This window comes from Melampsora larici-populina (assembly GCF_000204055.1).
Source record: "Melampsora larici-populina 98AG31 unplaced genomic scaffold MELLAscaffold_173, whole genome shotgun sequence".
NCBI lineage: Eukaryota > Fungi > Basidiomycota > Pucciniomycetes > Pucciniales > Melampsoraceae > Melampsora > Melampsora laricis-populina.
Genome location: NW_006768936.1, coordinates 9,480 through 26,998, shown reverse-complemented (window position 1 = coordinate 26,998; position 17,519 = coordinate 9,480). Strand labels below are relative to the sequence as shown.

Genomic DNA, 17,519 nt, shown 5'->3' with positions numbered 1-17,519 from the left:
ACTCTTGACCACGATCCAATCCATTCAGATGGCATATGACAAGGATCCATAACTTTGAACAAAGCTAAGCGAATCCTACCTGATTCATCCTCGCTTTGAGAAATGCGGAGGCCAACATACTAAATAGAACTAGAAGGCCGCGAGAAAAAGAGCGCCAGCGATTGACAAGTGGATTCAAGCGGTGAAATTCAAACATCTGCATCTTGAGTTCATCAAATTACTCGCTTTCGACCTTGATATCAATCTTGGTCCTACCTGTGGTATCAAGGAATGGACCAGTCTCTACACTTCTCGTCTTGTGGCGCAATCCTCTCAAATACCTCGGTCAAGTTCGGATTTGTTTGAGAAAGAAGAACACGATAAGTGTCCTATCTGCATTCAGGCTTTCAGTGTTGGAGAACGCTATGTTCAACTCTGGTGTCATCAAGAACATTGGATTCATAAAACTTGTTTGCCTAGATTGGCAGTACTCACACTTGATGTCTCATGTCCATTTGTTGTAAAGATATGATGTGGAGACACTCTTATACATTAAACCTTGAAGTTCGTCGAGTATTGTAAAACTCAATTATGCGAGTTTCTATCAACTTCTGTAAACTTTTGGTTTTAGTCTTGTGCTTAGAAACATCCCATACTGCATTCAAAACATCGCAATGCCTAGATTCATCTAAATAACCACTATCAAGCGAATCTTTCGCGAATCAAGTTCCAATCTCTATTGAGAATCACGCTCAACATGGATCCCAAAGCAAACTTGTCCATCAGGAGAGTCGCACAGCTCAATAATGGCCATTTTGAATTCTCTATAGCATAGTCGTATCACGAAGGCTTGATTTTACCCCGTTGATGATGGTATTGTATCTCCCAGAGTGTGTTGTATACCAAGAACTTAAGATTTATTTGATCCACCAAAGGTACACTGACTTACAAGTTAAATATAGATAATTATCCTCGACATGCTTCAATGATTCTGGGTAACATTGTCACAAAACCCACCAAAAAGCATCTTGTAAAGAATCACATCAGTCAGATTGTTACTGAAGAATGTACTTTAAGAGGTACCTTAGACGTTCTATGATTCGGATAATAAAGTTTTGATCCAAGAAGCACATTTGTCAGCCATCCTTTCACCGTGTTCTTCGAAGATTGAAGTCACGTTCACGGAAAAACCGGCAATCAAGAAAACATCACGAAAATGTGTGAAAATTGAATGAAATTGAACATTAGCAAAAAATCAACAGAATTGTATCACAGATACGAATTGAAAGATCATCCTTACCCAAGCAAAACGCGTGAGGTATATTATTATTCGAACGTTCCCATCGTGGTACATTCTTCAAATTCTTTTTTACCTCTTCTTGAACTCCAACTTCACTGTTGTTCTGATAAGTTGTCGATTCTAGTAATTTGATGATTCGATCGATTTCAGGTTTAGGGATCCACCAATCTTGATCTTCTTCACTCCAAAAGATCGTCATCTTTTCCTTATAAATCGAAATACAATCTTGATCAAGTTTGATGATTTCTTTCATTTGAGATCTACCTAAAGTCCATGTAGCAGCCGTCGAATTGAAATTATGAATCATTGCAATAGTTTTATTTAAACTATGATATGAAAGATATTTTTTGTCACTTGTAGTTTTGGTAATCCAATTTAAAATCAATGTTAAAACGATTAAAATCAATTTAGGTATGAAATGATAAATGATGAATTGTCCTAAATGTATGATGGGTAAAAAGATTGGGTTTAAGAACGGGATGATTGATTTTCCATTGATAGAGTATCGAATTTGAGAAATTGTTGGATATAAATTAAATAAATGATAAACTAAATCTGGATGTTTCAATAAAACCTATTCAAAAGAGATTGTAGAACCAAATCAATCATAATCCCAGATGCACAAACAAGTGAAGAATCATCAGATGATGGATCTACATACCTTGTTAGCTATACACCGTGTCCGCCATAAATGCGCCGGACGTCCGGTGAGCTCTGCCTACAGCAGATGTTCGGTTTTTGTACAGTCTTTGTTCTACAATGTTAGAATGACTGAGCCTCGCAGTAGCCACTGCTCACTGAGCCAGCTTCAACTTCTGTGTTTAACTCAGTCATATTCAAGCCATCTCACTGAGTGGACTGGACACCACCTGAAGTACCATCTTTACCATCACTCATCCTTCAAATTGTATGTATGTGTAGTTCTATCTGATCATTTTTTGAAGATCCTTGATTAACGAGCACTATCCTTATACTGACCAAACAGAGTTGTTTGGGGCATGTGAGATATCCTACTATTTTACTGTATTACTGTTGAAACGTGAATCCATGATTGTACTGATTGTACAGAATTTAATAAATCAACCTAATCTACTTTACGTGACGCAAAGTGAAAGCAGCGCACACTGTACAAGACCTTCCTTCCATTCCAATTTCCCTTTCCTCGAATCATCCCACCGGCGACCATATCTTTCCGTTCATTGTCAGACTTTAGTGTTTGACTTCCCCTATGACCTTGTGCCCGATGTTCCCATTCTTCAAGATGATCGTATCTGTTCTGAGATCACCTTCATCCAATTTCGACTGACTCACCCCGTTCATCCAGACAACCGCCTCGATCTAGATAATTCCTAAAACATCGCCTAAGATCGCTTTCACCGTGCATCGAGATGGTTCAGAACACGATTGTCTCTCCGATGGGCTGTCTCCTTTGTCTCCGCCTTTGAATACCTTCTGCAAGCTCAATGAAAGATGTTGTAAGGAATAATCTCCTCCGTCCGGCAAGCTTTTCGTTATCAGAAGGCTCTGATTCTGGTAAGTGATTTTCATATTTAAAGCCACGAGTTGCTTAAACTTGAATACGAATCACGCCACTTCTCAAATCGATATAACGTTTTTTACTCTTCTCTTCACGGGTACGTCAAACCTATCTTTATATCTAAGTTCCTTGTTGATTGCTGAACTGTGATTGTTTCAATAGTTCCATCTCAAATTATGTCCATCAAGATCTACGGCAACCTCACCATGGCGAAAAACTCTTCCATCACCACCACAAATATAAGACGCGGTCGCTCAACCCCAGCTCAACTTCCCAATGAGATCACCGGTGCTGAGGTAGAAGCAAATGCAAGTGATATTGAATTGGAGGCAGAAGGCCCAATGGTAGATGATCAGGAGGTAGAACATCTGCCAATAGAAAACTTGGCTTTGGAAGAGCCACCTTGTCGACGCGGTCATCCAGTTCCAATAGCACAACCACAAGCTCTGCCCCGGCGCCGTCGATCTTCAAGAATTGCTCGACGTGCCGAACTCAGAAACCCACCACGCCATAGACGTCCACTTCCCTCCGTTAATGAAGATTGGGATTTCTGGTCCAAGATCTGGACCTTACCTCCCAATCTTCTCCGCTACCTCTCGCCCGGTTGGCTTATTGATTGGACCACTCGAGATCGTCTGCGACAAATCATCTGGCACTTCAAGCCAAATCAGCACATCCCCTGTGACGCTCTCAAAGCAGAAATTGTCGAGATTTTTGAAGATCATGTTGTCCTCCAATACGGTGCCTACTATGGGATCTAGAAGGTCAGTATCTTCTTGTACTTTCTTCATTGCCCACGTTCCCGTTCACTTACTCACCATTCATTGTACTTTGGATACTCATTGAACTTTTTATACAGAGTGTTCATTTGACTTAGAGACGCAAGTCCTTCATTTTACTTTAAGATCAATTTTATGTAGATATTATGTTTCAAGAAGCAAGATGAAAGCAAGATGATACAAAGGTTTTTCTTTCACTTAGACACGCAAATTATCCATTCCAATTTAAGATCAATGTTTTCAATGTTTTCAATTCTTTCTCTGTATTCAATTTTTCCTCTTATATCTCCAAGTCAAAGTCATGGATTACACATGTATATAGTTTTCGCCTCAATCCAATTGGTTAGTTAGTCATGTAAAATATATAGTCTAACAACTCAGAAACCAAGTATGCATCATTCGCGCGAGAAATTCATAAACATTGTTCCCTTCCGCAACAATTTTTGCTGACTTGCTATCAGAGAGTAGGTGAAAGACGTGATAGTAAGCGTGCTAGACTGGTCTGCTTTGAGTTTTGAATGTCATATTCGAGCGTCACGTGATGCACTGTTTTGACAAATATATTTCAGAGGACTTCAGAATGTGAGTTGTTATTTGCCTAAAAAGACATCCCACTCAAGATGATTTGATCAACTTCCGTTTTGTCCCTTATCCCTACATACAATTGAATTCCTTCTTGACCCATTAACTTTGGTTTGCCATCGTGATGCCACAACACATTTGCTGCTGTGAAGAGTTTGGCTGCGTGGCTGAAAGTTTTCTACTCGACGGGGTTCTTCATCAAGGGAAAGTCAGAACGAAGCAAAACGGCCGGTACCACGAAGACAAACTGCGAAGGCTTCGCTTGACACGGACAACAGAGAACGTATCAATACCACTGCAATCTCACCAAGGTTCTCAATCTGGTAACTTGTCTGTCCCCGTTGCCACAAATATTGTGGTATGTATCTTGCTATTCATTGTCTTTAAGCTCATGGATGATTGATCATTTTATCTGTTCTAGGTGCGCCAAAGGTCTCTGAGTACTGGTCACCTGGGCACCATCAGATCTCAGAGGTCTTCCACCGGTCAAGGTCAACAGCTTTCAGAACTGGCTTCAAATGTGCCTGGAGCGCGAAGGCGTCGAAGCAGCTCGCAAACGATCCGAAGAACAAATGACCCAAAGACTCTCAAGCAGGACTATATCATTGAAACTGTTTCAACAGAGGCCTTCCAGATCCCGCAGGTCTACCTTCAGCGACCGTCATGTCTTCTTGGAATGCTTCAGGTCGCACACGCCAGTATTGTTAAAGGTGTCAAACATCGAGCCTGCCGGAGTTTACTGCACTTCAACAAGCGACAGATAGAACAAACGGCAAAAGACTTGAATCATACCGGGCGTCCTTACTGGGAGAACTTACCGGTCACTCTGCCCACGTTGTACACCATGCTGAACCTCGATGTCAGCCTCGAGTCGCAGATCTGTTGCCCAGAATGTTTCGCCCTCCATGGCGCACCGGTCAAAAAGATTGACGACACTTGCAAGACGATGTGTGATGCTTCACGGTTTTTGCGAGAACCTCATGCGGCTCGGGGTACACCAATCACTCGTCATGCCTGCGGAAGAGCTCTCTATTCGGGCGATGTTCCCACGCCATTCCGACAATTTCATTACCACTCTCTTCAAAAGTGGCTGGCTAGGATGCTAAGTATTCCCGGGTTTGAAGCGGCTCTGGACGCTCCGTTGCAGCATCAGTATGATGGTGAAACAATGCGTGACATGTGGGATGGTGAGATGTGGAGATCTTTTGGCAACTCAGGAAGACCGTTCACATCACAAAGCGGTAATATTGTCTTTGGTTTGTTTGTGGATTGGTTTAATCCTCATGGCCGAGGTTCTCGAAAATCAATATCACACGGCATCATTCTCCTCATCTGTTTCAATTTGCCACCAGACATATGATACAAGCAAGAGAATCTCTTTCTTTTTGGTGTGATTCCTGGACCTAGCGAACCGGCTCTTGAACAAATGAACGAAATCTTGAAGCCGCTCGTGGCTGAACTCCAACAGCTTTGGAGAGGCATCTTTCTCACGGCAACCGCGGATCATCCCAAAGGACGTGTCATACGTGTTGCACTATGGCCACTTATAGCGGACCTCCCAGCCATGCGAAAAGTTGCTGGCTTTGCTTCACACTCGGCAACGCACTTCTGCGCACACTGTGGTCTTCTGCGTGATGATCGAAACATTGTTGACCCTGATCAATGGCCAGGAAAACACGAGCATCAAAAACACGCTGAGGAGTGGAGGGATGCATTCACCGAACAGAAACAAAAGAAGATATTCGATGCTCACGGGGTTCGATATACAGTTCTCTCTGAACTTCCCTATTGGAAACCCATCGAATTCATCACCATTGACGTGATGCACTGTTTGCTCCTTGGAACATTGAAGGACCATGCATTTAGCTTCATAGGACTTGGTCAAGCAGGGAAAAAGCTCAAAGACAAGCTTGACACTGAAGCTCATCTAAATATAGGCCATCCGCTGATTGCACAAGCTTGTTCCTCCAACAACTTCAATGTGATGTACTTTCTTTTGATTCACTAAAGGGTCTTCGTGAGAAGAAAAAAAAACTGATTGGACCCTACTTATCTATCTTTGTCTTAGTCTGGTACATCAAACTCGGCTGTCTCAGGAGATACCAGCACCCATATGGAACATTCGAGTGATCAAAGTGAAAATTTCTCAATGGAATGGTCAAGCACCTACAATTCCAATGATGCTGCAAGTTCAAATCGTGCCAATTCTAGTTCAATTGCCGAAGAACAGAGCAACGTATTGTCCTCACAATCAGTGACCGATCCAGAAAGCTTGATCCAACCCTCTCCATCTTCTAGTCAAGTCATCAAACAACAGTCCCCAATAATTGTACCCAGGAAACGCGGCCGACCACGTGGCAGTCAAAACAGCGATGCCAAAAGACAAAAAACAGCTGCTTCCATCCGGAGCCCTGTCCCACTCCTGACTTCTGAGACACCCGAAGTACAGCCCTCAGTTCAACTTGAGGCACAAGGCGCCTCAACGTCTATGGCTCCCACCAATATCATCTCAATCACACCATTGGAAGACTCCAACTTGCAGCGCTCTGATCTACGGCGGTCCAATCGCATTCGGTCACAAAGTACCACAAGGATCCAGACTGTTGGTATACCGGTACATGAAAAGGTCATCACTGGTCGCTTGCGAAGCGGCTCCAACATCACGGTTCGCGCTTCTGCTCAACCCTCGAAGAGAAAAGGAAAGAACAAAGGCACGACTTCTGCCTCAACGCCTTCGAAGCAAAATGAATGTCAAGCTGACCCCATAAATGAAAATCCATCACTAACAATGGATGATCTAATTGAGATCCGAGCTGCGATTTCAACGGCTAAAACTCCAACATGGATGACTCGGCCTCCAATAAAGATTGGAACTCCAAAGTCTGGTAATCCCAGTGCAATGGAGTGGCTCACTTTCTACACGGTTTATTTAGTCCTTGCCATCATCCCTAAACTCTACTTCTCAAATGATGAAAAAGACCAGAATCTATGTCAGAGTCTGATATACCTGGTGGAGATCACTAACTGTTCCCTTTCTCGAACATTCTCCAAAAAGGATAAGGAAGATCTCGAAAGTTTGGTGCTTAGCTATCGTGCACATCTGGGCTCTTTTTGGAAGGGTGTCAGTATAAAACCGAATCTACACTTCTTGCAGCATCTAGCCGGTATCACTGAGCTCTTTGGTCCTCCAGCGTACACTGGCACAATGGTTGGTGAGCGTGTGATAGGCATGCTCAGTAAAACCTCTAAAAACCATCATGCAGGTATGATTTCCATTCTATTCTCATCAGTGTCTATTGACGCTAATCTATCTATCAATTGTTGTAACTATAGCGGACATAGACAAAACAATGTCAGAGACCTACACTCGGCGAGGATTATTCAAGGCAGTCTTAAATGGATGTCCTACCTTCCTAGGTCGTGTCGATGTAAGAATTCGGCAAGAGGTGATCCAAGACCTCACGGAGACACCAAAGACAAAATGGTCCAAGGAGACCAGCCTCAACGGTGATACTTATGATATTTGGCTCAACTATCTGAATTCGCAGTTGAATCAACGTTATGGCAATTTCTCTAACTCTAATAGCTTTTTAAATGGCAGCTCTAGTCTACCCAACACCGTGGAAACCACCAAATTACTTAAGATCTGTGGGAAAAATTATACCTCAAATCACCGTGTTAAAGGCAAGGGTAACAGTGCAATAGAATATTGCATCCAGGGGCAAAAACGTTTTGGATACTTACAATACGCGTTTCGAACAAAGCTAGTCCCAACGGTGTTCTTAGTGGTGGACCAATTCACCCCGCTGAACGTAAGCGATTCAACACGGGATTGCTTTTCATCTCATCCCCGCCTGCAGGCCGCCACGGTATACTCAAATATAGAATGTACGGTAGTCGTCGATGTCCAAGACCTTATAGGCCACATCATTGTGTTGCCCTATCCAGCTGGTCACCTCGGTATTGCACAGGAGACACTAGGTATAGTGGGGCTGAGGAACATAGTAAGCTTTTTATTCCTCTTTAATCGACTTGCTCTCAGTGATTAATCTGACCACTGTTGGCCAGATTTCCATTCATGCAGACAGCACGGTAGAATGGTGATGCTTATAGGCCTCAAATAACCGGGCAAGTATCAAGTCATGAGTACAAGTATACTAGTCATCAGGGCGGCAGGGGCCGCACTGGTCATATTAGTATACACCTATCTACCTTAGGGTGACTCAATTTGTTGAAGACCACTCAGTTGGCAAAAGAAATGAAAAAAATTGCAAGGCCAATAACCCCCTTGAAAGTAGCCCAACATCATGTGAGGAAAGCTCTCGAACTTTTTTGTACCAGTTTTACATGTTTTGTAAAATGTCAAATTTTTGTAGGAAACCATCTTCTTAGCTATCTTTACAGATACATTGCAAACACAAAAGATCATTATTGTGTGAGCTGGCTCAAAGCCAAGTTGTGAGGACCAGGCAATATTTGGGCCAAATATTGTAACACTCTCTACATCAATCAAAGGCAGTGGGCCTTCCAATTTCCACTCTGGCTTCAAATGCGAAAAGAAGGGCTTCCAATTGGAGGATTTTTAGTCGCAGCTGTAATGGATTACGTGAAGCTGGTATTAAACATGTCAGTTTCAAAGCTGGTTTGGTAGATGGAATCCGACAACTCGTCCACATTGCTGCTTTGAACCTGGACTTCCCTGTGAGTTTTCAATGGACTGGTGGAAGAGCAGGAGGACATCATAGTTGTGAAGATTTCCATCAACCAATCTTGGCTACCTATGCATCCATCCGAGCTCAAAAGAATTTAATCTTAGTAGCTGGATCAGGATTTGGTAGTGCAACAGATGTATATCCTTACTTGACAGGTGAATGGTCTAAAACGAAATTCGGAGTGGAGAAAATGCCGTTTGATGGAGTGTTGTTTGCAAGTCGAATGATGGTGGCTAAAGAAGCGGCTACAAGTCATCAAGCTGCTGGGGTGACTGATGAGAAATGGGAAGGGACTTATGAACGTGAAACGGGGGGGATTATTACCGTTACTTCTGAACTTGGTGAACCAATTCATAAGATCGCTACTCGGGGTATTGAACTTTGGAAAGAATTTGACGACTAAGTTTTCATTTGTCTTTTGATGATTCATTTCTCAACGAGTTTGCATTTTAGAGATTGTACACTAATGCTTTTCTTGTGTGTAAAAGGACTGTGTTTGCACTTCCACGTGAAAAACAAGCAGCTTGGCTCAATTCACATAAAGATTACGTTATCTCTAGATTGAATGCGGATTTTCAGAAGCCTTGGTTTGCTGAGAAAGATGGACAGCCAGCTGAATTAGGAGATATGACATATGAAGAAACAGTGAATTGATTGGTATGATTGATGTTTGTTCAGTTGGAGATGGTTAGTAACCTTTTGACATACAACTTGCTCTTTTTTTGAAAATTGATGAAATTCATCTTTGATTTGGTTTCTGATAGGTTCAAGACGAATTGAAGAAAGATTATCAGAAGTGAATGGAGCGGATAAAGTTTCAGAACTTCAGTTTTACTCAGAATTAGATTTACCACATGAATTCTTGATCCGATTCTTTAATTGATATCCTGAAGCTAAAACTCAAATCTTGGTGTCTAAAGATATTGCTTATTTCTTGGCTCTTTCACAAAGACCTGGTCAAAAACCGTTTCCATTCATTCCAGTCTTAGATTGGAATTTTGGAATTTGTGAGTGATTCAATTGGGTTTCCTAGTGGGCTTGAATAGAAGAGGACTGAGAGTGTTTTCCTTTTTTCCGTTTGTAGGGTTTAAGAAAGATTCACTTTGGCAAGCAGAAGATATTGATTCAAACAGATGATTCTGACTTAAGTTCAGTCCAGTCTGAATTTTCAATTTAGATAAAAATCCAGGACCAGATTAGAGACCAGGCGCAAATTTCCCGGCTTTCTTGTTACTAAACTGCGTCGTTTTTCATGTTTGTTCACTTTCTCGTCTCGGAATTGCATCATTAATTCGTTTGAGACGCCGCGCACAGTCCGATTAGCAAGATACTCGGAGTGAGGCACGACATCATCCATTCATCTATCATGAGTGTATGATGGTCCTCTACGTCTTACTCCGGATGCCTCACACTGCATAGTGAAGAAACAAAAAGGCTGAATTCTGGACCTTCTGGTTTTCTCGCTATCTGAGATCATCATCTTCTAACATTCAGATTTTTGGCCATTTGGAAGTGGTTTCTTTTGCACTTCTGTCCAAAGTTTCTTGTCTGCATGAACTTTGTAAGGTTAAATCACAGCAAAGAGCCATGGGTTTTGGGAGTCCTTTTCTGTGAAAGGTCCCGGGTGTGGTATTGCATCTATACTATAGATACTGGAATGATATGTTGGTCCGACTATGTTATCCGCTCTCCTCAGTCAGATAGCTCTTGAAATACATCGATAATAAAGGGTGCTGTTCCATTTTGTCGAGATCGACAGCTTTTTGGTGAGATTTGAGTTGGAGGGATCATTGCTACTCAAAATGTTTGAGCCAAGCTCAGCATTCAGGCCGTGGTCTACTAGTACCGTGTCATTCATCGGACATCTCCAACATCGGGCATGTCTTTATATAGGTAAGCAAGTGACATTCTGTAGCATGTCACTCGCACTTTGACTGAACCGTTCCGCAGATCCCAAAGTCAAAAACGACTTTAAAAGTTGGAAAACTGCTAATAACGAGCAAAAATCTGGGCAAAGTGCGCCTGGTCCTTATTGAATTGGTACTACTAGCACAGGATTGAAACCAGCTAATTATTCTGTAACTGGTTGTGAGGGACCCAGGCATACAAGTCTGAGAGAATTTTCTTTTCCAAACTCGTCAAATTTCCTTTTCCAACTTCGTCACATTTCCTTTTCCAACTTCGTCAAATTTCCTTTTCCAATGTCGTTAAATTCCCTCTCCAACTTCATCAATTTCCCTTTCCAACTTCGTTAAATTCCCTTTCCAACTTTTTCTTTAGGCCTCTGAGTCTTTCTTCTGGTATTATCTCCTTGCACTTTTGCATTATTTAAAAAATCCACCAACTCAAATCCTTTCAAACGTCTTCATAGCCTTTTGCTACTTCTAAGCCCAGTTATCGTGTCCCCAGAAACCAACAACTCACTATCGATCTTTCAAATCCATTTGAAATCAATATCGCTCTCAATCAAAGAACTGTTATTCGTCTTACAACACACTATTCATCGTATCAGACCTTCATCTGGGTGTATCCTCAACAAATTCAAGGTAAATCACTTCTATCAAACCTTAGCATTCTAACCAACTGACTCACCATTTTTTTTCTTTCCAGGTTAGTGATCTTCTTTGTTGTTCCCTTTTCGCCGCCAAGCTTAGGAAACCTTTCGAGAGGGCCGCATTGGACATCACCATCTTTGCCGCCTTGAAAGTTTTCCTTTAGTACTTCCGTACACCTAGGAAATCTTTCAAGCGGTTCAAATTCGACATCGCCATCTTTGCCGCTTTGAACGTTTTCCTTTAGTACTTCCGTACGCCTAGGAAATCTTTCAAGCGGTTCGAATTCAACATCACCATCTTCGCCGCTTTGAAAGTTTTCCTTTAGTACTTCCGTACGCCTAGGAAATCTTTCAAGCGGTTCGATTTCACCCTCACTTCAACATTACCACCTTTGACGCTTTGGAATTTTTCCTTTAGTACTTCTGTACACCCAGGAAATCTTTCAAGCGGTTCGAACTCAGTCTCACACGTCTTATCACCATCATATTCATTCGTCATCTCATATACTAACATTGACTACTTCATCACAGATGGCAAAAAATCCTTCCGCGCAATCTGCACTAGCTCGCAAACAGGTTGAGAAGCGGCTGGCCAAGAAAGACCTACGTGCCCACTTCCGTCGAGCTATTGTACAAGACCAGCACGGTGCGCCAAGCACAGCCAAAGTCATTCGGATCCATCCAAATCGTCGTGACCTCAAAGAACGCGAGATCTATTTTGGGCACGTCATTCTTGTTGATGCCTTGACTGGCGAATTCATTGCCTCCATCTACACCCTTCATCCTGACGATGAGAAGAACAAAAACCTTAAAGACAAATTCGACTGGGCAGTTCAACTTCTGTATCACCATGGCCTTGCACGTCGAAAGTGTTCAACAAACAAAGCTGCAAAAGCCTTAGGAGCGGCGATGAGTGGTGAAATGTATCCCGTAGGGTCTCGTGGTGCTAGTGACGCTGGCAAATCTGGTGGTATGTTCCTTTGTGTTTAAATCTGCATTGAAATGAATCTCAACTGTTTTTTTTGTTTTTTCTCATCATCCCATTCATCACAGGCGCGTATGTATTGAACATACGCACTCGTAGTCATCCCCAACTCATTAAGCAAGACATTGACAGAATGAAAATCATGCCTGATGTAGACAAGTTTATCTCAGATTTATTCTCATACCTTGTACTATCTCAATTTAAAGCCAATCTCCAACTCGCACAACAGTACGGTGTTTCTTGGGCATCCGCAAAATTCTTTAATAGTGTCTCCCAATCCAGTTGCGGTTCCAATCTTGTGATCACTAGAGACGAATTTGCCAATGCCTCACATCCCGATCTAGACGAATCCGGCTGTGCCATTGGGCTTTTTTGTCTTATGGAACGCGACTCAGGTAAAGTAATTTATCCCCAGGAAACTAAAAACCCCGCTCCGTATCACATCGAAGGAGCATACTTTCATCTCGACAACTACAACACCAAGATTCGCTTAAGTCATCATCCAAAAATCATTGTGTGGAACACAAAAACCTACCACCACAGCTCACACTCTCAAACCCTTGACTCTTCTGGCAAACGAGTATCTCCCCAACAGGCCAATCTGACCAATTTCGGATCCTCAATCCAGGTCTCAAAAACTATAGTTGATAGAATCCGGGGTATGCGCAAGGAAAAAGACAACATGAGTGATGAGGTTTGGGAGGATTTCAAACAGAGGCGAGTAAACAATTATTCAGATGAGATTGAAAAAAGATTGAAATTACTGAAGAAACAGCAAAAGCTTGACCCTTTGATTGAGGAGCAGATGATGGCTAGTCTCTCAAGCCTTGGGCGCTTATAATTTTTTTGTCTCCTCCTTTATTATCTTTTTGTAGTTAATCTCACTATTTAGATATACAAACACTTCTCTTGATTAACCCTCCTCTGTATTTTATTATCATTCACCCCCACCAAGTTTGTATTTAGTCTTGCAATCCGTAGCCTATTTGACTTGTCACTGAGTTTGTAGACTCTTTCTTAGGAGCAAGCACTGGTACATTGAAGATGAGTGAGACTAATATATATATTTCAAGATGAGAAAACCACATTTGAGAAGTACCATCAAGTTTAGTGACTTTGCAAAGAGATAGCAGGCTTCATAGAGGACACAACGGATTATCCAACATCCATTAATCAATAGGACCACTAAATTCACTGCGGAGAACTCAAAGAAACCCGCTGAGGATCATCCAACCCATTGTGCTCATCAAATATCACAATTCTTCATACCCACTTCAGGGCCCGGCCTGTTATCAGTTCAAGGCTCAAGATCCTTTTAATGACTTTGAGAATCTTTAGGTCGTGTGATTCAAAGTCAAACTAACACTTAGATATTTCAGATGTCTTGAAAGATAAGATTTTGTGTAGTTCCAAGTGGTATCAATAAGGAATGTGATTTTGATAAAAATACATGAATATCAGCTGTGCTAATCAAGTTATGTAAAATCACGAATTCAAGATGAATTCAAACAAGTGATTGACGTATTTTTTCAATCAGCAGAGTGAGAGTAGGGCTGGCAGCTTTTTGAGTAAGGAGCCGTTGATGAGTTTCTCCGAATCCATTCCTCCAAACAGGACAGTAACAATTTGAAGGAAGGTTTCGAGGAGCTTTACCTTGAGATGAGATCTTGATTGGTCGAGATCTTCTCATGTCAAGCCGGCCAGCCGCCCATCTTGAGCCGTGCAAAGCCTTTTGTTGTTTGAAGGAAAGTTGATCAAGCAAATACATAAATTCGGAGAATTCCTGACTTCTCCAAACCATACCTACGGCGCGAGTTTTACCAGGTCCATCGTCCTCGGTATCCGAGCAACATGTAGCACTTGGAAGTAAACTCAGAGCAGAAGGAAGTAGGTCTCTATCCTCCAATTCAAGAAACTCTTCTAATGCATCTTGGCGGTAACGAAAAATCTGGGAACATATCTCAGTAAATGAAAAGAAGAGAAGAAATTGTTGGGAGGGGGACATACTGTAGCCCTTCTCTGGTTTTTCTTTTTTCGGTTGCGATATTTATCATCTTGACCAACTCTTCCTCGAATCCATCTCTCCATGACAGCTCTACATATGTCATCGGTGGAGAATCTAGGATCAGGATGGTATCGAGAGAAGACCCCTTGCGCCATAGCCCATCTCCAGTGCTTCATTAAGAACACCAGCATGATCTGGTTCCAAGGACAGCTTACAGGTGACTCCCAAGCAAGAGTGGCACGAGGGATCGAGAATCGGGTAAGATCTTGAAGAAAGAAGCTCCTATATCTGAACCAACCAGAATCTTGCCGGGGTAAGAGTTTTATTGTTTGTTGGGATGGACTAGGCGGCGGTAGATCGTTGGCGAAAACACTCAAATCAGCCATGATAGTTTCTGAAGACAACTGAGGTAGTACATCGAGTTCAAAAGACTCTGGACTAGCGGGATAGGGGGTGCGAGAATTGAATTTGCCAAGCAGAAATTTCAAGTAATCGGTTATGGCTTGATAAGAGGCGGAGTTGCGCTGAGGTAACCATTCAGCAACTTCTCGATTTTGAGCTTTCACAGAACTGACTCCAGCGCCGTCTTGAAAGTGCATAGGCCGATTGAGAAACGCTTTTCAAGCAAGCATAAAGAGCCCATAAGCAAAGTTGACCGGCAGAGATATTCCACAAATACACAATGGATACAAACTCACGTTTGGGAGCCACCATACTCTTGATTCTTTCAGTGAATGTGACGTTGAGATGTGGTCGTTGCGTTCGGATATGATCAATTGAAAACGCACAATAACCCTAAAGTTATAAAAATTTATAAGTCTTCGCCAGGAAGATACAAAAAAGATGAAGTATTCAAAATGAAGTCAGATTAAGATGTAAAAGGTCTTTGCCGGAAAGATAAAAAAAGAGTATCCAAAATGAATTCAGATTAAGATATAAAATGTCTTCGCTGGGAAGATAAAAAAAGATGAAGTATCTAAAATAAAATAACTGTAAGTCGGATGAAGATGACTTCTCCTGGAAGTCAAGTCAAGGAAGAAATAGGTTGGAAGGAGATTTTGGTTACAAAAAGAAAGCTCAAATAGATGAAGAGCTCCTCTCCAAGAAGATCAATCACGAATTAAGTACGCCAAAAGCTAGATAACAATCCTACATGAGCAATGAAAGGAGTACCATTGACAGAAACAGACTCAAAAGATTTTGAAGAGGTTATGTCCATGCAAGCTCCATGCAAGTCCTCTTGTGATATAGAAATAAAGGCAGTGTGGTGTAGCTATGGCCGACGTTTGACGTCCACCCGTGATCAACTTCTTTAACAAACGATCAAAGGTCAGCTTGTTTTCACTCATATGTAGAGCAAACAAGGGGTCATGATCGGGCGGTGATGACTTTCATCTTGTTTTCTTTGACGCGGACTTGTGTCCTTTTCAAGAGTTTTCTTTGTGTTGATTTGCAGTCATAAACTACGTTATCGGGTCCTTCAAGTATACTAGATGGATCGTGTCTAACTTCAAATCTTACTTCATCTTCACGATCTTGTGTCAGGTACATAGCTCGTTCTCCCAACTTCACCCTTGGACTCTGATCATTCTTTCGCACCGGTGTTCTTTTGTCCTCATGGCTTCCGATATGTCACCAACAGATCCAGGTGAGTCATTTCGATGTTCTGAGGGGATACATGTGGAGTTTTGCTAACTGCTAAGCAAGTCTACTTTTCTCCAGGCCACCTCAACCATCTAGACACCAAATATGAACCAATCACTAAGACTTCAGCAAGCACAACTTCAACCTCGATTAATGGTTAGCTTCTACTCACAAGGATTTGACATACATTATAGGATCTGATTTTCAAGCTTTTCTTAGGTCCAGACCCAGTCCTGGATACCCTCATTGACGAATCCGTTGTGGACGCCAAAAGCGATTGTCAGCACACACAGCCCGTATTCATCTTGACTTACCATGTTACTCACTGCAATCTCATTTACTCACTGCAATTTCATATGTTTGATTCACAGGTCAAGTTGGTGAGAAAGATACGCTTTCGGAACTCTTTGAAGAGCTCGAACAACTTGTTGGCTCGCCCCCGCCTCTGATCAATGTGGCCCATGGACAGCCAGCGCCAGAACCTTTTGATTCTTACAATCCGTCCCTTATCACCCCTGGAGCTCCATGTCTCCCCAGTGCAAGACACAAAATCGCGAAATTACCCTATCATTTGTCAACGGATCATCATTCGGCCAGCCTCTTCCTCTCAAACTCTTCGACTTCACCTGAATCCCTTACGGAAGGGAGCCCAATGGTCCCTCGGAAGCGACCTTACCCGGCACGTCATCACGAGGAAACCCCGCGTAAGCGTTTCCGTCAACCACCGCAGGACGACAGTTCTCAAATACAACGTATTTCTCCTCAAAAACGTCGTCACATATTCAATGACCCTGAGGTTTCGGACTGTAAGCGTCCTCGTACATGGTCCAAAGACCATAGCGCAACTTCAGAGAATGACTCTTCATCACAGCCTCAAGCGAATACGACCAATCACACGCGTGGAATAGAGCTTGATGGACCAGTCCAACAAGTAAACCATGAACCTCAGGCGAATACTCAAACACAGCATACCCTTATAACGCAGCTTGCCTACCAAACATCTCAAAACCATGATACAACCAACCATCTCCCCTCGTCAGGATCTCCAGAGACAAGCAAGATCAATGTCTCTTCGCATCTGAATCCAAAATATGTCGAACATTCCTCTGACGCTGCTCATTATCATTCTGACGAACCGAATCCATCATCCACACGATTCAAATCCGGATCATCGCCACCGGGTCATCTACTTGACTTACCTCCCGAATCTGGTCAGCGAACTGTCATTGAAGCTCATTCTCAAGAATCGATGACACGGCCAGCGCCTTACCCCCAAAAGCCTCCTGCAGCTTCAACTTCGTACCAGTTTCTGACACCGTCACCACCAAGATCTCAAGCCCATCAGCAACCTAAAATTGGACGGGAAAAAATGGAATATGATCATACCTACTTAACCGAATGAGGCGACATGTGGGAAAGGGAGTAGACGTATGTGTCATAAT

At 42.4% G+C, this 17,519-nt stretch overlaps 4 protein-coding genes across 4 annotated transcripts; 3 read left to right on the top strand and 1 right to left on the bottom strand.

Annotated features, from left to right (window-relative positions):
- Positions 1-2,742: 2,742 nt before the first annotated feature.
- On the top strand, positions 2,743-3,577 carry MELLADRAFT_86103 (uncharacterized protein; the record flags this gene model as incomplete). Its single annotated transcript, XM_007419380.1, has 2 exons — positions 2,743-2,812; positions 2,979-3,577. The coding sequence occupies 2 exons, from the start codon at positions 2,743-2,745 to the stop codon at positions 3,575-3,577; spliced, it is 669 nt and encodes a 222-aa protein (XP_007419442.1).
- An 8,397-nt stretch (positions 3,578-11,974) lies between these two features.
- Positions 11,975-13,269, top strand: MELLADRAFT_86101 (uncharacterized protein; the record flags this gene model as incomplete). The annotated part of the gene is made up of 2 exons (XM_007419381.1): positions 11,975-12,413; positions 12,497-13,269. The coding sequence occupies 2 exons, from the start codon at positions 11,975-11,977 to the stop codon at positions 13,267-13,269; spliced, it is 1,212 nt and encodes a 403-aa protein (XP_007419443.1).
- Positions 13,270-13,932: 663 nt separating this feature from the next.
- MELLADRAFT_86100 (uncharacterized protein) lies at positions 13,933-15,147 on the bottom strand (the record flags this gene model as incomplete). Its single annotated transcript, XM_007419379.1, has 3 exons — positions 13,933-14,376; positions 14,436-15,049; positions 15,132-15,147. 3 exons carry the CDS (start codon positions 15,145-15,147, stop codon positions 13,933-13,935), a joined length of 1,074 nt encoding a protein of 357 aa, XP_007419441.1.
- Positions 15,148-16,050: 903 nt separating this feature from the next.
- MELLADRAFT_114453 (uncharacterized protein) lies at positions 16,051-17,479 on the top strand (the record flags this gene model as incomplete). Its single annotated transcript, XM_007419382.1, has 4 exons — positions 16,051-16,081; positions 16,156-16,233; positions 16,297-16,356; positions 16,449-17,479. The coding sequence occupies 4 exons, from the start codon at positions 16,051-16,053 to the stop codon at positions 17,477-17,479; spliced, it is 1,200 nt and encodes a 399-aa protein (XP_007419444.1).
- Between the last annotated feature and the right edge of the window lie 40 nt (positions 17,480-17,519).